We start from the raw sequence: 20,867 nt of genomic DNA on the forward strand, positions 1-20,867 counted from the left end.
ACATTTTGTAACATTCTATAAATTATAGCTGAGTACTCAGTATCTATTGATTTATATATTTTAAAATTTACAGTTATAGTAAACTAAATAGATATGTACCTACCGCATTTACGTCAGCAGCCAGTTGAAATGGTTGCAAATATAGGATTTGATTTGTTACAAGAAACATAAAATCACAATCAAATGTTATTGCCTACGGAAGGAAGTCAGATCTACTTCATCTTTTCCTTTCAATCTTACAGCCGGTAAATTTGCACGACAAAGCGACAAAATATACAGACTTCCTCCGTACTCGTACTCGATACCTACGGCGATTGTTACAAAATAAATATAAACTTGTTCTACTTAGCGAAGAACGTCTCAAACTTTCTCAATAATGTCCGTTGTTTGCAGCTTTGTATTGAAGCGATTAGTTACGTATTATGGTAGCGGTGTATACAGGTAGAAATAATAAATATTATATAATATTGTAATGTTACCTAGGCTAGAAGAAGAAGAAAGAAGACGAAATGTACCTATAGCGTACCTAGAGGTAAAACTGTAATTAATACAAAATTTAATTAATAATGACAATGATTTTGATTATAACTAGATAAGTAATAAAAAAAAGATTTTTTTCTTAATAAATAATTAGAAACAATAAAAAATGTGTATAATGTCGAAGATAACTTAGCAACAATATCTATTATCACAATGATTATCACTATAGTTTTACTAATTAATGATATTTATTTTTTGTAAAAATATTGTTCATATTGTGATTATTTGGTCTGTGGAATAATCATCGTCGAAATAAAAAAAATTAAAAATACTGCTCAATTTTGGCGGCAATCTCAAAGCACAAATATAATAATACTAAACTGGTACCTAGTACCTACAAAAAGTTGTAGTAATTAGAGTTTGTAATAGAAGATAGAAACAGATAAAATCAAAACTTTAGCAAAAAAAAGCAATTAGAAAAAGTTAGATCGTAAATCGAAATGTGTTAATTAATGTTTATTTTTGTTTTATAGAAAGAAGAAAGAAAGAAGATAAATGTTTTTATTTCTTTCTTTCTTTCTTTTATAGTGGGCGTGGAACAGGAACACTGATTGGAGAGCAGGCATATCCAGTTTTGAAATTGGGTTGTCTTAGGTTAGTTATAATTAAATAAAATCGTTATTATATTAAACATGTAGGTATAAGAATTTAATAAAGGAAAAATTATGAAAAAATTAAACGAATGTTAATCTGTCAGTAATCAATTAAATTGAGATAGAATATTGGTTAAGTATATTATAATATATATCTTGTTTTTATAATTATGCACATAATTATTACCTTTTTTGTCTTGCCGATATTTTTCAATGTTGTTGATAATGATAATATAGTCCAGAAGACGTACAGTAAAAATAAAAGGGCTAAAAAAAAAATAAAAAAAATAAAATAAAATAATAGCCCTTTTATTTTTACTGTACGTCTTCTGGACTATATTATCATTATCAACAACATTGAAAAATATCGGCAAGACAAAAAAGGTAATAATTATGTGCCTAATTATAAAAACAAGATATATATTATAATATACTTAACCAATATTCTATCTCAATTTAATTGATTACTGACAGATGTAGAATTCGTTTAATTTTTTCATAATTTTTCCTTTAGTAAATTCTTATACCTACATGTTTAATATAATAACGATTTTATTTAATTATAACTAACGTAATAAATTAAAAATTCTTCATCAATATCTTGATAAGATTAGCATTTGTAATTTATTAAAAGATTAAAAAAAAACAAAAAGGATTTTTGGCAGCGGTGGGATTCGAACCCACGCCTCCGAAGAGACTGGTGCCTTAAACCAGCGCCTTAGACCGCTCGGCCACGCTACCACTAGACGAGGTGGTTGAAATTGTCAATCATATTTAAACTAACGATGATAATTCACATTTTTGATTTTTTTATAATTTTAATTGAAGTTTTTATTAACATTTTATACATGCGTAATGCGTATTTTAAAAACTCACATTTAAAATATCTTCATTTTCAAATTGATTATAGTATTATTTAGCAATCTTAATGTACGTTTTATTTATTATAAGAATTAGGAAAAGGTTCTTTTTCTACACTATCAAAATTTAAAATAGAATAACGTACGAGCACCTTCATGAAAATGGAGTAAGTACCTACCTAATCCCAAGTGAAACTATATTCATGATATTTCAGCTTTAGGGCTTGTACGCTGAATGTTGAACACAATAATAATTTAATCCCCCGTAATTAACTATTTAGAGCTACAAATAGTTTGGCGGGAAACTTTACACCTGTGCACAGATTAAACAACCTTGTATACAGATTTTGAATAGTTTGTAATGTAGATAATCAATATTACTTATAGATATTGAAGCATTCGTTAGTTTTTTATGTACGTAATTTGTAAGAATATGATGATCTTAGAGGAATGCAAACTACCTATAGGTGATAACAGAGTCAGGAAGATCGTCCCATCTGACTAGGGCCCTTCCGGCCTCCTCCACTCAAGCGACAGCCCAAGCCGAGGTTCGAGATCCCCGTCAAGGGGGGACGCCCTTGCGCATGTCGCTACCAGGGTGAACCTTCAGTTCACCCACGCGTCCGCGTTAAAATGTAGAAGCCCTTCTGGCTAACATTGAGAAACACCACCAAAAAAAAAGGAAGATCGTGTTATACATGATATAATAATCTTTCCATATTATGTACCTATCAATTATCATTATATAAATATAATTATATATGATATAAATATTTTTACTATTATACATACTTAATTCCATTATTTAAAAAAAATATTGAACTCAACGGTTAACTTTCTACTTGTCCGCCTATCGAATAGTCACGTGTATAAATTTTATTAAAAAATAGGTCAATCGGTATTTGAGCGGCGTTATTTTGTTTTTCGCTATGATAAAACTACCTTTTGTCTATTATTTCGACTAAAGTAATTTTATACATTATAGCACCTCAGTAGTTTTATGGGTACTATATTAATTTTTTATTTTTATCTGTCAGTATCAACACATAATGGAATGGATGATAAAATGTAGGTACATAGTATGTGAGTAGGTACAACTCATGATAAATTGTAAATATTTGTAAACGTAAGAAATAGGTAAGATAAGAAAAATGCTTTCACTTTACTTAGTGCAATTTCGTTTCATCACAAGAATAATATATCTCTTTGGTAACGCAATATTTCATAGTAATGTACGCAAAATCACAGAAAAAACATCAAATAATTTCTGAAAGAATGTAAAGGGTGCGAACGAAACTAGTCTCTATCCTAGTAGTAATAAGGGCTAATTATATTTATAATAACAGAAATAAGTCTTATTTTAAATTTATTCACCCATCAGAATTTGTAAAATTAATTGCAACTATGTATTAAAGATTTCAACAAAACATTACCTACGCACGTAAGCAATATTTTATTGCTCTAAAAGTAGAGGTAAATGTCAAACCTTTTCGTTAATTAAAGTAAGAAGTAATAAAGACTCAGACAATAAGGTATAGGAACAAATAATGGTTAAAGTTCGGCCGTAACATTTACTTGGTATATTGTTACGGCCGCATTTAACGCACACATACAAACGCTTGCAATCCCCGGTCCAGACGAGCCCGCTTAGAGAGAGATAGCACACTCACACCATGTGTGAGACGAGTGTGACCGATATATCGACGGGGGAACGTTCGAAACTGAATTTCAAGATTTTGAAGTTTTTTTTTAATATCTTGGCGCCAATTTTGTTCGAAATGTGCAGGTACTCTATTTACAAAAGGATTATTTCGATTGTAATTTGTATCCGTGGCATTTGTTAGATATATTTTATATATTATGTAGTTACAAATCTTTTTTAATTGTCGAATTCAATAGATGAAATAAAACAAAATTTTACTAACCTATATAATATATTAAATTGATAGAATAAAAGTTTAGTTGTAACTGTAGCGCGAATCGTGTGATATTGACCTTCCGAGCGATGACGTCATTCGCGACCTACCTGCAGCTTCCAATGCGCGTGTGTGCGTGAACCAGACCCTGAAAGTCCTGTGTGTGCGTAGTTCCGTTTCGCAGACATTAAACTCTACATAAAACGTGCATGTGTGCGTTGTCTCCACGTTTACAATATGCAACAGGCTTTCTGTATGGTAATCATTGATTTTAGTCTACTTATTTTTAAACAATAGAAATAAGGAAACTGCTATAACGTCACCAATCACCATATGAAATAGAGCGAATGGAAACTGTATTTTATGCTTCTTTTGGAAATAAATTCTGTAAGTAAATATACAAAATATCGTATGATAATATGTGAGGTTTTAAATTATTTTACAAATTTCTATGTGGATTATGAAGTGAAATTATTAATGTGATCATTCATCATTGTAACATTATAGTACCTATATAATTGTGTAGCAAATGCTTGTATTTCTTTAAATTTACTCATATTATGATTGAAGATAATAATTGATCGGCTGGCCTAGCATAATATTATTATTGCATTGTAAACTACGTCTGGAGGATAGTGTTATAAATTATAATATATATTAGATTTCAGGAAAACTTACATAGATTAAATAAAAACACGGTCGAAGTTCAAAAATTTATTCACTAATAATATATTTACAATACACTAATTTTTGACAATAACACAGTAAGTATTAGCAAGAACCTTAAACTGGTTATTAGGTGTAAATATACATAAAACAGATGACTATCAAAAGTGGAATGTTAGAAAAATCTAGTAAAAAAATAAAAATCTAATTACTTAACTATCTTAGAAAAAGATTAAATTGAGCAGAGCGATTTTATAACTAAGATAAAACTGCCAATTTACGATATAGTCTCGCGTTATATAAATATATTCGATTGCTTAAAATTATACATACTTAACTACATTGTAATGTTTGCCACTACTAATTATTATCATTTAATTAATAATAATTATATTATCACATTTAATTTCAGCCAAGCGGCTCTATTTATTTTTGTTCATAATACAATGTAAAAAATAAACTTTGTAACTAAATAAATGTTCGTAATTTTTTACAAGATGGCGCTACTGAAATTTGTAATAGCGCCATCCTTTGGATAGATCGTTATTTAACGTGAGTATCGATGAATCTAGTTCATTAATTTATTATTATTGTAGCAATAATTAACAACATTATAATATCATTTATGTGTACAACCTATAAGTGCTAAATAAAAACAATATCAACTTTTGTATAAAAACGTATTGCAACTAATTTATGGCATTTCATTTCCACAAAAAATATGGAAACACGCATTTCATAGGTTATAAAATCTTAACATAATATAATTATTTTAAAATATTTGATTTTCTTTTTCATGGACAAGGTTTTATGAAAATCTATGTAATAAACGATGCGCTTTTCCTGGAAGCGATCTTTCAAGGGAAAATTTTAGATAATAAATATTTCAAAGAATTGATAATACATTAAATATTTTTGTTACAGTTTATTGTTACAGTGAAATATTTTTTAACATAGAATATTTTTCAGAAGATCTAAACCAAGAATGGTTTACAGAAAAAGTAAGCGAGTTCTGAGAAGCATAATTTTGATAATAATTCCAAATATATCTTATGTCTATAGTTAAAAAACTCATCGCATTTGTTAAAATGGTGTAAATATTATAGAGGTATAACATTAATAGCACAACCATTTACATTGATAGTGAATCCTAAAGCAATGTTGGAATAAGATTATCTGACAACTGTTTAGAAATTGTTTCAAATCCTTTCGAGTTTCGAGGTAATTTCACCTCACATTTATATTGGTACAAAAAATTCATTTAAGTAACACAATTTTATTCTTAATTTCATTCTTATAAAATCTACATATTAAAAGGCCTCAGAAATGATTTTTGATATTAATTCAAAAACAACATTAGCCCACCAATCATATTACATCAGAATACGCGCCAAAATTTCATCGAACAATTTATACAAAAAAAAAAAAAAAAATTCTCTCAAGTTTTTTTTTCTAAGCCTTCCTTATTATTTCAAGAACACGCTTCGCACTTAACAAGGCCTACTTCATCACAATTCATGCACTTAAGAGCAACGAATTCTGCCGTGAAGTGATTTCTATGGAGGCTCTTTTTGGACCCGTTGCAAATTCGACAAGGGAGTAGCCGGAATCCACCACACATCTGACAGGTGTTGCAGGCGTCTGGACTCTGGAATGAGAAGATTTACTGTATAACATTATAATGCATAATAGTATACGATAAGGACCTATATCACTACATAGTATAAAACAAAGTCGCTTTCTCTGTCCCTATGTCCCTTTGTATGCTTAAATCGTTAAAACTACGCAACAGATTTTGATGCGGTTTTTTTTAATAGATAGAGTGATTCAAGAGGAAGGTTTTAGTATATAATTTATAAGGTTTTAGACAAAGCGGGCGAAGCCGCGGGCGGTAAGCTAGTACCTAGATGCTAAATTATTATAAGAAAGTTATTACTATTAGTATTTGCTTTGGTTTTCATAGTAATATTGTAGAATTTTTTGATAATTTTGTATACATTTAGATTAAGTTATGTGATTGGGAATTGTGAGGAGAAAAAAATAAAGGATATAGGATATAATAGGATTATAATTATTCACTCGTTGCACGATCATGTCGTTAGGCGTCTATTTGGCAATAATCTAAAATGACACAATTAATGGTACGAGAGCTAGTAACGTTTTAAAAAAAGTCATTTTAGTATAGTTGGGTTTTTGATATACTGTTTCTCTTGCTATTTTCGGCTAAATATACGCAACCACTGCGGCCAGCCAGACAGCCCGGACTCTAACCGAAGTAGGAAGAGAAACAGTATATCAAAGAACCAACTATACCTACTAAAATTCTCTCTTGTCAACGTTACTAGCTCCTATACGATAAAGGGAACAATCTGATATCTTTCTTTACTATAGATGATAAAGATCTAAGTAAGACAACTAACTAACAATTCAAATAAATAAAGAATACTACACAAAAAGTGTATACAATAATTATGATAGATTTGGCGACGTTTGTTGCTCTATGAAGTTGATCGAAGTTTATTTAACCACAATTTTCTTCACAGTATTTTTCTAAAAACTATGAACGCTTAAAAATATTAAACATAATACAGAAGTCAATACATATGTACATTTAAAATTCAATTCGAAGCAAACATTATTGCATATAGCTTGTTGAAATCCAAACATTGCTTTTGAATAATCAAAATATTTGTTTAAAACGATTTCAATTTGGCCCGACATTGTTTGCGTTTGACCATATCCAATATATTTCGTGTAACTGAGATTTTTAATGTGTATTGTGTACCTTTGATAATTGCGTCATTTCAATATTCAAAAATATTAAATTAAATATAAATTTGATTGTGGCGTTAATGTATAGGTGATGTGTGAAATATTCGATTCTTTAGTATACAAAAGATTCAAAGCGACAATGCCTTTCAAAATTTTAAAATACTAGCGGTCCGCCCCGGCTTCGCCCGTGGTACCTACATGTTTAAACTATCCTATCTCTCAAGTTGGATCGAACTGCACATGGTGTGCGAATTTTATTATAAACGGTTAAGTGGTTTAGGAGTCCATTGTGGACAAACATTGTGACACGAGATTTATATATGTATATTAAGATATTACTTAAATAATTAAATGTTCCCAGTTTTACAGATGTTTAGATGTAAAGCTTTAAATGGAAGGCAGTATAAACTCATACAAAGAAGAACCATTTTAACAGGAATACATAAGTATAAGTAATTATATTTCCTAAACAGTTTGCCAAGTTTACAGATGTTTTGGTGGGAAACTTTAAATAGAAGATCGTTTAAAACCCAAAAAGTGTCGTTTTATAAGAGAAAACATGCATTATATAGTTAAATTCCTACACCTGTTAGTAACTGTTTACTAATTAGTAAATAACTTCTTTTAAGCCTGTAATTGGGCTTCTACGGCATATAATTCCCCCTAACATTTTATATGCGTAAATTAAACCTTTATACAAATACCCACTAAGATAAAGGACTATAACCGTAAGTATAGGTATTCCTTATGTTTATTTCAGTGTGAAACCGCCCTACACACTTACTGTCTCATGTCTCACTAAAACAATGTTTACGCAGTCAATAGTTGGCCATAATTGAATGCCATCCATTTGCTCACACTCACAGCCAAGCCTTGTGTAACTTTAACGTATTGGGGATTGATGAAATACGCAATAATGTACACGTATTGGTACGGGAGCTAGCAACGTTTTAAAAAAAGTCATTTTAGTATAGTTGGGTTTTTGATATACTGTTTCTCTTGCTATTTCGGTTAGAGTCCGGGCTGTCTGGCTGGCGGTAGTGGTTGCGTTTATTAGTGCGCACAGGAAAATATACTTAACTTTAAAGTCATTTATTAACGCGTAATTTTTAATCTTTTGCCTTTAGATAGATCCATCAGACATAAATTTTTTATTGCAAGACGTTTTTTTCGTTGTTAAATAGGTGCCATACGCAATTTTTTATTAAAATGTCATCGAAATAAGTGAAATTACATCAACATGAGTCCGCTTAAAAGATAAGTAATAACTTTATTACTTATATTATTAATAAACGCAACCACTGCGGCCAGCCAGACAGCCCGGACTCTAACCGAAATAGGAAGAGAAACAGTATATCAAAAAACCAAGTATTCTAAAATTCTCTCTTGTCAACGTTGCTACCTCCTATACGATATATTTACTTAAAGCATAATATATCGTTTGTATAGTGGTTAGTGATAGCAGTTAAGTGGTATAGGTTAGTAGCGGTGGGGGAAAGTGTTCTAAGTGCAAAAGCATTCCGATATCAGGGATTTGCCAATATCAAAATCTTTGTCCTGCAGAATTGTATAGTGTCTGTCTAGACTAGCCGTTGTGGACTAAATTCTGAAAGAAGGTCTATTCTAACTTTTATATGTGTTTGATATTTGCATGCGTTGTTTTCTAGTTATATTTTAAAAGTTCTAATGGATGAATGAGATGAGTTTTTACTTACCTTATAAGGTTTCAGCATTTTCCTCAATTCGCCGCTTTCGTTCAGTTTTTCCACCGTGTCTGCGTCCTGGAAATTAAATTGTCTTTATTAGGATTATTTTCATAATTTTCTTTGGCTTTGTCATTAATTGAAACCTGAAAGGGCAATTTGTTATAAGAACTTATAATCAGTATGAGCCTTTCAGAATTTAAAGGTTACGTTTCTGTAGACAGTTTTATAAATTTCTGCTACAATTTACTAGAAATTATTTGTCTTATTTATTACAGGGAACCAGCATTACATATTAACACTTCACTCTATTATAAAATAATAATAAAAGCTGTCAAATGCTTCAGCTCTGTGCTTATTATGAAGAGACAACATTCCATGGATTTTCATTTTCCATTTAAACCGTGTTAGGTATTCTTTAATAAAATATGTTTAACGCTCAAATAACACTATTAAAAATTATCACACTTAGAGGAATTTCATTATAAAATATGGGTCATTGTCAAATTTTGCGCAGGTAAACTTGTCCCTCATAACTTTTTTACTTCTATACCATTAAAAAGTTAACTGTCACTCAAAACTTTCAGCAAATACAAACTTAATCGCATTACTAATAATATGTTAATAAAAGAAAGGTCTATTTTTCATTTTTTATTTTATTTTTTAAAGTAACATTGTGGTTTTTTCTGGTAACAGAAGGGTTTTCCATACAAATTTGACCTGTCCCAAGTAGCACTTCGTTACAGAAAATATAAAATAACTACAATTTCCAATATACCAACCCACATCAGTTAAAATATTACTATAAACAGAATATTGTAAATATTTCTAAGACTAGATTTTAAAACCGATCAGTGCTAAAATTTATTTTATAAAAAATTTTTTAACTTTGTCCCACGTAGTGTTTAGAATCGTGTGCTCTACTATGTTACTAAATAAATAATTACTCAAAATAGAGGTGGCGCTGTTTTCGACTTTCTATTAGCTTGAGCAAGGTTTCTGCAGCCATTGTGGTCGTTCGTTAGGTCGGGGGGAGGGGTACACTGAATTTCAGTCGACCGCATGGCGTTGAACGTGCCGCGTGTTTTTATTCCGCATCAACATTGTTACCTCCCTATTAACGTAAGTAAAACCGTTTTTTTCTATTATTTAACGTTCAATTTGTTGTTTAAGGGGTAATTATGCTCAATTTGAAATAAAAAAATAACTAAATGCATTATTCTATGATTTATGTCTTTTAGAATGTAAAATTTACAACTCTGTTATCATCATTCTGTTACTTAGCTCATGGTAACAGAGTTGAGGAAGCATGTATTCTTTAACTTTTGTTTGAAATTTTATATTTGTAATATTTTTTTTTCTTAATAATCGGTTTCCTAAAGTAATTTTGAGTTGTTATATGTAAATAAATCATATATAATTAAATGTTACCTTGAAAATATTGTTACAGGATATTCTGCCGTTATTAACGCCCTTAAAATGCTTCTGACGCTAGCTGAGCAGCAAGCAAGTTAAGAGAAACATATCGCAGTTATTTACAGATTATATAAAATTTAAGTAAAAATTACAAACAGTTAACAAGAGATACGAGACGTATTAAAAACAATGCAACAGAGAAAAACGAAAAAAGTCTAAAAATACGGACGGCAATCCAGTAAATCCAGTAAATGCTATTAAAAAACGCCATAAAAAAGTTAAGAATCGAAAGGAAAAGTATGCTATTGATAAAATATTAGACAAGAAGGCCGTTAAATTCTCTAGGCAGGAAATACAAATTATAAAAGAATGTCTTGCTGTGGATCAAAGTTTCATATGAAAAAAATCAGCCCACATGTAAGAAAAATGTTTTAAAAACCAAAATCAATCTTTTCGAACGTGGAAACATATCAAGAGTATGCAATTTATTCACTTATAGTACAAAAAGAACAACTAAGTTACTGTGTTACAACTCTGTTACTTTTGTGTCCCGAAGATTAAAGAACATATTTACGAAATTTAGGAAAAGCTATTCAATATAATACTGCTATATTACAATAGGTTAATTTGCCTGTTAATGAAGCGGTTATATCTTGTAATTAGCTCTTAATTTATAGATATTTCATGGAGTTGTGTAGAATTTAAGGTTTGTTATTATTCATAAAGTAACAAAGTTGACTAAAACTTTAAATGAATTACTGTAAAACTTAAAAAAAAGCTTGTACTTCTAATGGTGATTATAAGATATAAGACTGTAATTAATATAAAAGCCAAAATATGTGCGACTGGCTTATTTAATTTTATGATAAAAGGCAAAGTATAATGATAACAGAGTTGTATTTTTTCACCAATTTAACCCTACTTCAGTTGTTTTAACAGGCACAGGCATAAAGAAAAGTTCAATTTTAAAATATTTTCTTTTTCACATTTTTGAAATCTGCAGTTACGTTTACCTGCGCAAAATTTGACAATGACCCATATACCTAACCTTATTCTTATAAAATTCAGGTCGCAAATGATCCCTGTTACAAGTTACAACATATTACAGAAATCCTTTGATTTCTATAAAATTCGATAACGTATCGAATTCATTTATCTTTTCATGAAAACCAATCCGCAAAATTGTATTTGTATTTGTACCACTAAACCTCAAATACGCTCCTAACCCTTTATTTTTTACGAGTCTGAACGTAAAAACCCTCTTAATAAGAAATATGAAACGGAATCAATGGGTTTTAGTATCTGAATTTGTTAAAGGTCGATAAGTATGCTTTTTTTTGTTGATCTTATGTCTATCGAAATAAAATATTCAATATGGCACTATTCGTTAATACTATTATTAAAAGGAGAAAACGGTTTTGCTGATTACCTAAAAAAAATATTTCTTTTGCCCGAAAGGTAGAAAATACATAGTAGCACCCTACTATCCAAGTGAAATATCTTTTTCAAACTACCTACCAAATTGGCTTCCAAACATAAATGTTTTCTATAGGTACACCAAACTTCAAAAACTTTATAGCAGAATCAAATGCGGGGTTTTTCGAGCGAGATTAACTAAAACTTTTGGCACCTAGACGGAACTACACTAAAAGCTATCTATTTATTCGCCAACATTTCATTTCCATATCACTTTAATACTTGGAACCACATCTTTTTGTTCTCTTTACATTTTCAGTATTCACAACAAAATTGTTGGAAATTAATTCAGTATTTGAATACAACGTTGGAATATTATATCTGTGAACGTCACTCGCACCAGTGGCATGGTAACTAGAGGTATTGTAGAAATAGAGAAATAAATGGAAATAATTTTAATAAATATAAAGGTTATTATAATAAAATCGACAAGATTAAAACAACGATAACAAACATTAGAACATTACGATATAGATTTCCTTACTTACTATATTATTTCACATTTAGGTTCTAACTAGATCTTAAATAACGATATATAATCATGCTATATCTAACAAATATCTGACAAATAAACAGTTATTGATATAAAATATTGTCTACATCACGCACATACCTTAAATCAATAATCACATGGAGAAAGACGAAGTCACATGCAAAAGCCATTCAACTAAGTCACAGTTTCAAAACTTTATCATACATGATCAATGCACGAACTAATTGAAATGCAGTATCGATTTATTTACACAGTAGCACAAGTTTCAGTTGACTTCGCAAAGGTCCTTATAGCTTAGTTTTATGAATGCAAACTTCAAGTAATGAGATGGCAAGTAATGAATTCCTGGATAGCGAAAAATCTCAAAGGAAACGGCGCTGGTCGTCGAATATTAAAACTTATCATTTGTGAGATTTATTACGATTTTGTGTAATGAGGAGGAATAAGTAAATACATTTGAACTTTATATTTTGTAAACTTTTCCATATTGTATTTTGTGAATAAAACATGAATCATAGATTTCTTAAGGACAAAAGAACTTGATAACTCCTTAGAAACCATGCATTATTCAGATTTTCTCTAAGATAGATAAATATATTATAATATCTTTCAGTATATTTATATCTGAATCATTCAATCAATCATCTCAGAACATAAATATACTCGTAGGCTTGTAACCACTACACTCATCCAATCTTAAATTAACAAACCCAAGTTGAAACTATATCTTAGATATTTCATAATAATCATAACAATTACGTTTATATTCTGTTACATTTCTATACATTTTTAATGAGTTATTTAAGCAGAAACGTTGTTATAGTGGTTAATTTATCTGACATTGTGGCTAGTATAGCCTTGGGCAGCTCTGTTACTATGAGCTCTGCTTTATTTAATAAAATTCTGACTTTAACAATCCACGAAGGGTTTACAAAGAGAAGGTTATATTAAAACCCTGTTGGAAATTGTAATAGTTTTATTAGGAGGAAACAACTGGCTTTGTGCGTATTATTTTCTTTTTTTTTTTCTGGGCAACCCTAATTATATTTCGTAAGCGAAAATAGTTAAGGTTACTTATTTTTAACATCATTTATAGGCCATCCATCCAGTTACATCACATCAAAATCAATCAAACAAAAAAGTCTTACAAGATGCTCCATATATTTAAGGTCGATTTATTTATTCCCGGTGCACCTAATGTTATTGATTTGCGGTAATAATTCAACATAGCAGGTAACTAAAAAGCCCGAAACGAATTACCTAACAATAAAGACAACAAAACTAAGATTTTCTTTAATCGCCAAAGACTTCATAGATACATAGCCCTAACTGAATATTTAAATACAGAAGTTACGATTGCAAATCCGAATAACTGATAAGTTCATTAAAAAATATTTTCCCACGTGCAAGATGCAAACATCTTGCGAAATAAACGACCAGTAAAGAAAGGTCCTTCACGCCACTTAAACATTATTTAATCATGGCTCAAGTATAATTGGTCATCTCTTTACTATTGCAAAACTATCATGTTGTGTAAAATTATTTTATGAGAAATGAATGTGAAGGTTGGTTTTAATTTGATTTTGAATATGCCTATTTGGCAAAGGAAAAATTTTACTTGATTCATTAAAAAAATACAGTAATATGAAGTATAAAAATAAACTACGTGCAATATCACTACATAGAATAAAACAAATCGCTTTCATTGTCCCTATATCCCTGTGTCGCTATATTATGTATGTACATATACTTAAATCTTTAAAACTACGCAACGGATTTTGATGTGGTTTTTTCGAGTCGCGGGCGGAAAGCTAGTATAATACCTAGGTACTAAATAATATGGAGAAATTATGAGATGCAAAATAATGAGATAAGACTGAATGAGCAAGAGGAGAGGTATAAATATGAAACACGTGCGTGAAAATCTTCTTCAAAGTATGTGAAGTAGGACACAAATAAAATAGTAAAGTCCTTAAAAAGTCCTTTAAAACTTTTAGTGTCTACAATCTTCATAAAACGGTTTAAAAAGCCCAATTCACACATACAAAGCTCAATAGTATCCTTTTCCTTAGAAACTGCTTTCCAAATCGGTTGTAAATGGTAAAACTATGTTATCACGATTCAAAAGTGCTTCTAGAAGAAGTCTAATTGGATAAAAAGCGTTTGAATTCGCGTTTAACCTAAGCCAAAAAAAAATCAAGCTTAAAATCAATTTTGAAGCAAATTTGAAGTAAATCAGCTGTTAACCCGTATGTGTAACAATTACGGTACGATAGACAAACAAATCAGTTAATATCCAACATAAACAGTGTTACTGGGTTCAGGGTCGCTGTGCACGTGGAACTAGCGGACGGTGTTATGTAATAGTGCGCTTATTTTAGGAAAATTATATAATTTTTTAATTTTTTTATTAATTTGTTGATATTTATTTATGAAGGATGTAATAATAGATTGTGTAATATATATAAGAATGCGAATAAACAAGTATTTTTAATACTTGAAAATAGGTCAGAAGCTAAAAATTGGTCTTAATCAATACATATAATAAAATTCTAGAAAAGTGGTGTCTGTACAATGAAAATATGTAAAAAAAAATTAGCAGGGGTTATTACTAAATCGAACCCAAACCCAAAACTGTTGTTAAAAAAATTTTTGTCTGTTTGTCTGTTTGTCTGTATGTTTGAACACGCTAATCTCAGAAACGGCTTATCCGATTTAGATGCGGTTTTCACTAATATATTGTGGTAAGCTTCATTTAACATTTAGTGTTTATCATCAATACATATAATAAAATTCTAGAAAAGTGGTGTCTGTACAATGAAAATATGTAAAAAAAAATTAGCAGGGGTTATTACTAAATCGAACCCAAACCCAAAACTGTTGTTAAAAAAATTTTTGTCTGTTTGTCTGTTTGTCTGTTTGTCTGTATGTTTGAACACGCTAATCTCAGAAACGGCTTATCCGATTTAGATGCGGTTTTCACTAATATATTGTGGTAAGCTTCATTTAACATTTAGTGTTTATTTCATGTCAATCGGTTCATAAATAAAAAAGTTATGACCATTTAAGTAATCACAGCGAACATTTGCTAAGGCATTCTATACATGAATTACTTTATTACGTAAATTATACGCTAAAGTTATTCCTTGACATGTCCAGATGATCATATCGAAAGTCCCCAAGCGTGGGGGGGGGGTGGTTATGCTGAGGGGGTAGTAGGGGGGGTCAAAGGACCTTTATTTAGATTTTTGCTCATAAGTCTAAAACCTGCACAAATAGCATTATGGTTACTTCTAGGTAAATTTTCTATATAAAAGGTCTTTGAAATTATGTCGTAGGTATTATATTTTTAACCCCCGACGCAAAAAGAGGGGTACTATGACCGCTATGTGTGTATTGCGTGTCTGTCTGTGCCACCGTAGCTCGCTAACGGGTAATACGAATTAGATGCGTTTTTTTGTTACATTAGTTGTTTATTATATTATATAGGGGTGAAAAAAACGCATGTTAGTTGTTAATGTAGGTTGTTAATGTAGGTTATACCCAAGTGATATATCAAATGAAAATAGACGACATGTCAGAAACAATTAGTCAAATTTTATCAAAATCGGTTCATCCATTTATTTGATATAGGGGTAAAAGTGGGAATAAATAAATGAATTTTATCAAATATACTCAAGTGACGTATCTAATGAAAGACATGACGTGTAAAGTACAATAAGACATATTTTATCAAAATTGGTTTATCCATTTATTGGATAAAAGTGGCAATAAAAGTTGTCAAATATACCTAAGTGGCATATCAAATGAAAAGGCATGACCTGACGTGAGAAGTATAATGAGGCATAGGTATTTAATCAAAATCGGTTCATCCATTTATTATATAGAGGGGTAAAAGTGGGAATGAAAAAAACGAATGTTGTCTGTTATACCCAAGTGATATATCAAATGAAAAAAGACGACCTGTCAGAAACAACAAGTCAAATTATATCAAAATTGGTTCATCAATTTATTTGATATAGGGGTTAAAGTGGGAATAAATAAATAAATTTTATCAAATATACTCAAGTGACGTATCTAATGAAAGACATGACGTGTAAAGTACAATAAGACATAATATTTTATCAAAATTGGTTCATCCATTTATTGGATATAATATGTAGGTATAAAAGTGGGAATAAAAGTTGTCGAATATACCCAAGTGGCATATCAAATGAAAGGGCATGACCTGACGTGAGAAGTATAATGAGGCATATTTAATCAAAATCGGTTCATCCAATAATTATATGTAGGGCAAAAGTGGGAATGAGAAAAACGAATGCTGTCTGTTATACCCAAGTGATATATCAAATGAAAAAAGACGACCTGTCAGAAACAATTAAGTAGTCCAATGTTATCAAAATCGGTTCATCCATTTATTTGATATAGGGGTAAAAGTGGGAATAAATAAATAAATTTTATCAAATATACTCAAGTGACTTATCTAATGAAAGACATGACGTGTAAAGTACAATAAGACATATTTTATCAAAATTGGTTCATCCATTTATTGGATATACTAGGTATAAAAGTGGGAAAAAAAGTTGTCAAATAATATACCCAAGTGGCATATCAAATGAAAGGGCATGACCTGACGTGAGAAGTATAATGAGGCATATTTAATCAAAATCGGTTCATCCAATAATTATATGTAGGGCAAAAGTGGGAATGAGAAAAACGAATGCTGTCTGTTATACCCAAGTGATATATCAAATGAAAAAAGACGACCTGTCAGAAACAATTAAGTAGTCCAATGTTATCAAAATCGGTTCATCCATTTATTTGATATAGGGGTAAAAGTGGGAATAAATAAATAAATTTTATCAAATATACTCAAGTGACTTATCTAATGAAAGACATGACGTGTAAAGTACAATAAGACATATTTTATCAAAATTGGTTCATCCATTTATTGGATATACTAGGTATAAAAGTGGGAAAAAAAGTTGTCAAATAATATACCCAAGTGGCATATCAAATGAAAGGGCATGACCTGACGTGAGAAGTATGATGAGGCATATTTAATCAAAATCGGTTCATTCATTTATTGATTTATAGCTGTAAAAGTGGGAATGAATAATCGAATGTGGTCAAATAATATAATCAAGCGGCATATCAAATGACGTGTGAATTACAATTAGTCATGTTTTATCAAAATTGGTTAATCTGTTTATTACATATAGGGCACCTTAGGGGTGATAGTGGGGATAAATAATCCAAATGGAGTACCAAACGAAAGGATATGACATGTACATAATATATAGGTATGATTAGACATGGTTTAGATCAAAATCGGTTCTGCCATTTACTAGGGGTGAAAGGGAAAAGTTGAAAGTCTGTGAAAGTAGAAGGAATATGGGAGCGGGAGAATAACCACATCCTGGAAATTTTGAACTCTTCTGTACCTAAGTTTTATAGCTCAGTTTAGTAATAAATTTTACTAACAGTTCTTTTGTGTTATTATTTATTTTATTTCTTAACTTTATAATAATGTGTAAGTACTTATAATTTAGTTGTATATGATAGTACGTGTTTCAAGACGTGTTTACTCAATAATTGTGTGTTAAGTAGTAACTACTATGCAGTCACTATTCCACGCGGACGAAGTCGCGGGCACAGCTAGTGTAAAATAAATTATGCATAAAAATACCTTCTAAAATCTAATAATCGATTATGGATCATCGTTCATGTAGAATGTTATTTCTTACACAATTTTAATTAAAATCTTGTATTACAAAAAAAAACCTAATGATTCCAATGACAGACACACGCACGCACAAAAATAAATACATACATACATTTATAAATTTGTTTCAATTGTACAATTTTGCATATAACCTTCACTAAAAGTTAGATCGTTTCAATCCAAAGCTTTCCCGGACAAATAGCAAATACATTGTATTCAAGAACCATCCACCTTGTTACCGACAGCTGTATTCTGCACACTAACTAGATAAAACCAGTTTCAACAAATTCTGGTTATATAAAACTAGTTTTAAGGGTTTCGAGACAAATAACTGAAAACTTTATAAATTGACAAACCTTAAAACAAACTAAGTACATATTGAGCTTCTTTTTCAAGTGCACTGTCATTAAATTATTTAAAAAAATAAAACTAATAAAAAGTAATTATCTTTTATTCGTTTTCTCGTAGGCGATGTCATTTAAGTTTTAAACTTTTAAATGACATGAATCGATTTCGGCAAAGTCAAAGTTCACTTATTCATAGGCATATTTCATCAATTCTCAAAAAGCGTAATGCCCTTAAAGGAGTGGGAGGACACGTGCAATGCATGTAAGTGAAAATATTTCGACATCTATAGTAAGAAAAGCTTATTATTAGTAACTTTTACTTGTAACAAATGGACAACGAATTAGTTTACATACTTCTTTTAGTTAAAGATGATGAATTTGATATTTTTGGTTTTATGGCATTCAAATGCTTTATAAATATAGTTATAGATGCTATCAAATATCAATAAACTATTGGTTAAAATTTCTTAAGATTTCAATTTACAAAGTTTACCTACTTATGGTAATCGCTAATTACGATGGAATCATAATTATGTGTAACTTACACGGTATTAAGTAACAAAAGAAAATTATATGCACATACAATACATAAAAGAAGAAAAGTATTCACATTTTTTCGTTTTAGGAAAGTCGGTTAAATATAACTTCTCTTGCTTACCTCTTGCATACATTGTCTGTGCAACGTTACCTACAAAAGATCTTTAGAGCTATGCATCTTGTTACTCGAGATCCCGGTACTACTGTAGACTTACTTTGTGTACCTTTTGATAACTTTCAAATGCAGCTAGTAGCTTATTATTATTTATTATGTTTTTCATATTATAATATAAATTGTACAAACAGGAAACCTTACAACGATATCGAATTTAAAATAAACAGTACAATTTATAAGCAGACTTATCGTTTTGAAGTGATCTCTTCAAGGCAACAAGCGCAAAAGGAAACAAGCATAAATATAAACTCACACACACACACACACATATTTATTGACATTAAATCATAAATTATAGAGAATAGTCCATAAATGATCTACTGACTAACTAACTAGTCGAGAACAGTGTATCGGTTGGATATTGACCTAATAAATTTAAATAATTATCGTTATATATGTGTTAATGCTGTTGGTTGAATAATATTATTATTTCACAATATCTTTTAACTGGTGATCTTTTTATCAAGATCTTTTGGACTAAAGGTGTAGGTCACTAATGTATTGACTATTGAGTCATCGAATAAATAATTAATTATATTAATATATTACTTTTCGTAGCTCCAGTAATTACAAAGCATAAAGCGCTTGTTAATTATACAAAATTAATACTGAGTGTTAATTTGGCCTGTAAAATCGATTTGGTCATAATTGGATTACCGAACTCTTCCCAAAAATAATGGAAATCCAATATTAATATATTGGATTTAAGTATTTATTTTATTTATATACATAGTTATGTAATCCATTATGTAATCCATCTGCTACAAAAAAGATAAATGTTAAAGGAAGCATCATTATAATTATAATGACGAGTAGGTACTAAAAGTTATATTAAATGTCCCTACATAACGGAAACATAATCATCGTTTACTGTAGAGTACCTTTTACTTGCGTAGCTTAGTGTTTATTTCTTCAATAATAAGACAAAACAAAAAACAAACTAACTTTTCTCGCTTCTTCGCTGGCCAATTCCTACATTCATTCAACGCCTACATAACTCTTCACCGTTTTCGGTATAAATTGTATAGAAAATATCTCAAATTTAATATGATTGATGATTATCCGCTTGAAGCTACCTCTAAAGGCTTAATATTATACGAGACTGCAAACAGCTAGGAATTTAACCATAATATTAATAATTAACGTATCCGTTTTTCATAAGTTTAGTACCTATTTATTTGCGTCTGGATAACACAGATGAAATAAAAACATTTCTTTTACATGTTTTGATTGATAACAAAAAAATCTTGATTACTCCCGTTATCTTACATCTGTTATTTTGGACATTTTTTATTATCATGAGCAAAGAAAGTACCAGAATTAAGAGCAGAGATTTATATCTTTTTTTAGGACCGACGACTGTGGTTTTATGACATTTTGTACTAATAAAACTTCCGCGAAATGTATTGAGATAAATCATGCAGCGCCCTCTAGTCATAAAGTAAACAAAATTATGATGAGTGCGACGTTTCAACACACGTTTTTCTAAGTTATTTGCCGCTTTACTGTGTAGTAGGAATTTATAAAGCATCAGGTGCTTTGTTGAAATTGATAGGGGGTAGAGTATGGTTGTTAATCCATACTAATATTATAAATGCGAAAGTAACTCTGTCTGTCTGTCGATGTTACTCAATCACGCCTTAACTAC

The 20,867-nt window shown here is 30.1% G+C and overlaps 1 protein-coding gene and 1 non-coding gene across 2 annotated transcripts in view; both read right to left on the minus strand.

Annotated features, from left to right (window-relative positions):
* Positions 1-1,792: 1,792 nt before the first annotated feature.
* Positions 1,793-1,874, minus strand: TRNAL-AAG (transfer RNA leucine (anticodon AAG)). Its single transcript has one exon. It is a non-coding gene; the product is annotated as a tRNA-Leu (tRNA).
* A 3,064-nt stretch (positions 1,875-4,938) lies between these two features.
* Positions 4,939-20,867, minus strand: part of LOC149476845 (uncharacterized) — a 75,610-nt gene continuing 59,681 nt past the window's right edge. The window contains exons 5-6 of the mRNA XM_089711189.1: positions 9,063-9,128; positions 4,939-6,223 (exon numbers count right to left, since the gene is read on the minus strand). Of these exons, the coding sequence (XP_089567315.1) occupies positions 6,047-6,223; positions 9,063-9,128 (243 nt within the window). The 3' untranslated portion in view covers positions 4,939-6,046. The remainder of the gene's footprint in view (positions 6,224-9,062; positions 9,129-20,867) is intronic.

This window comes from Colias philodice, chromosome 26, assembly GCF_061535455.1.
Source record: "Colias philodice isolate Cphi_HAF_F1 chromosome 26, ilColPhil1 Martin Lab GWU primary, whole genome shotgun sequence".
Classification (NCBI taxonomy): domain Eukaryota; kingdom Metazoa; phylum Arthropoda; class Insecta; order Lepidoptera; family Pieridae; genus Colias; species Colias philodice.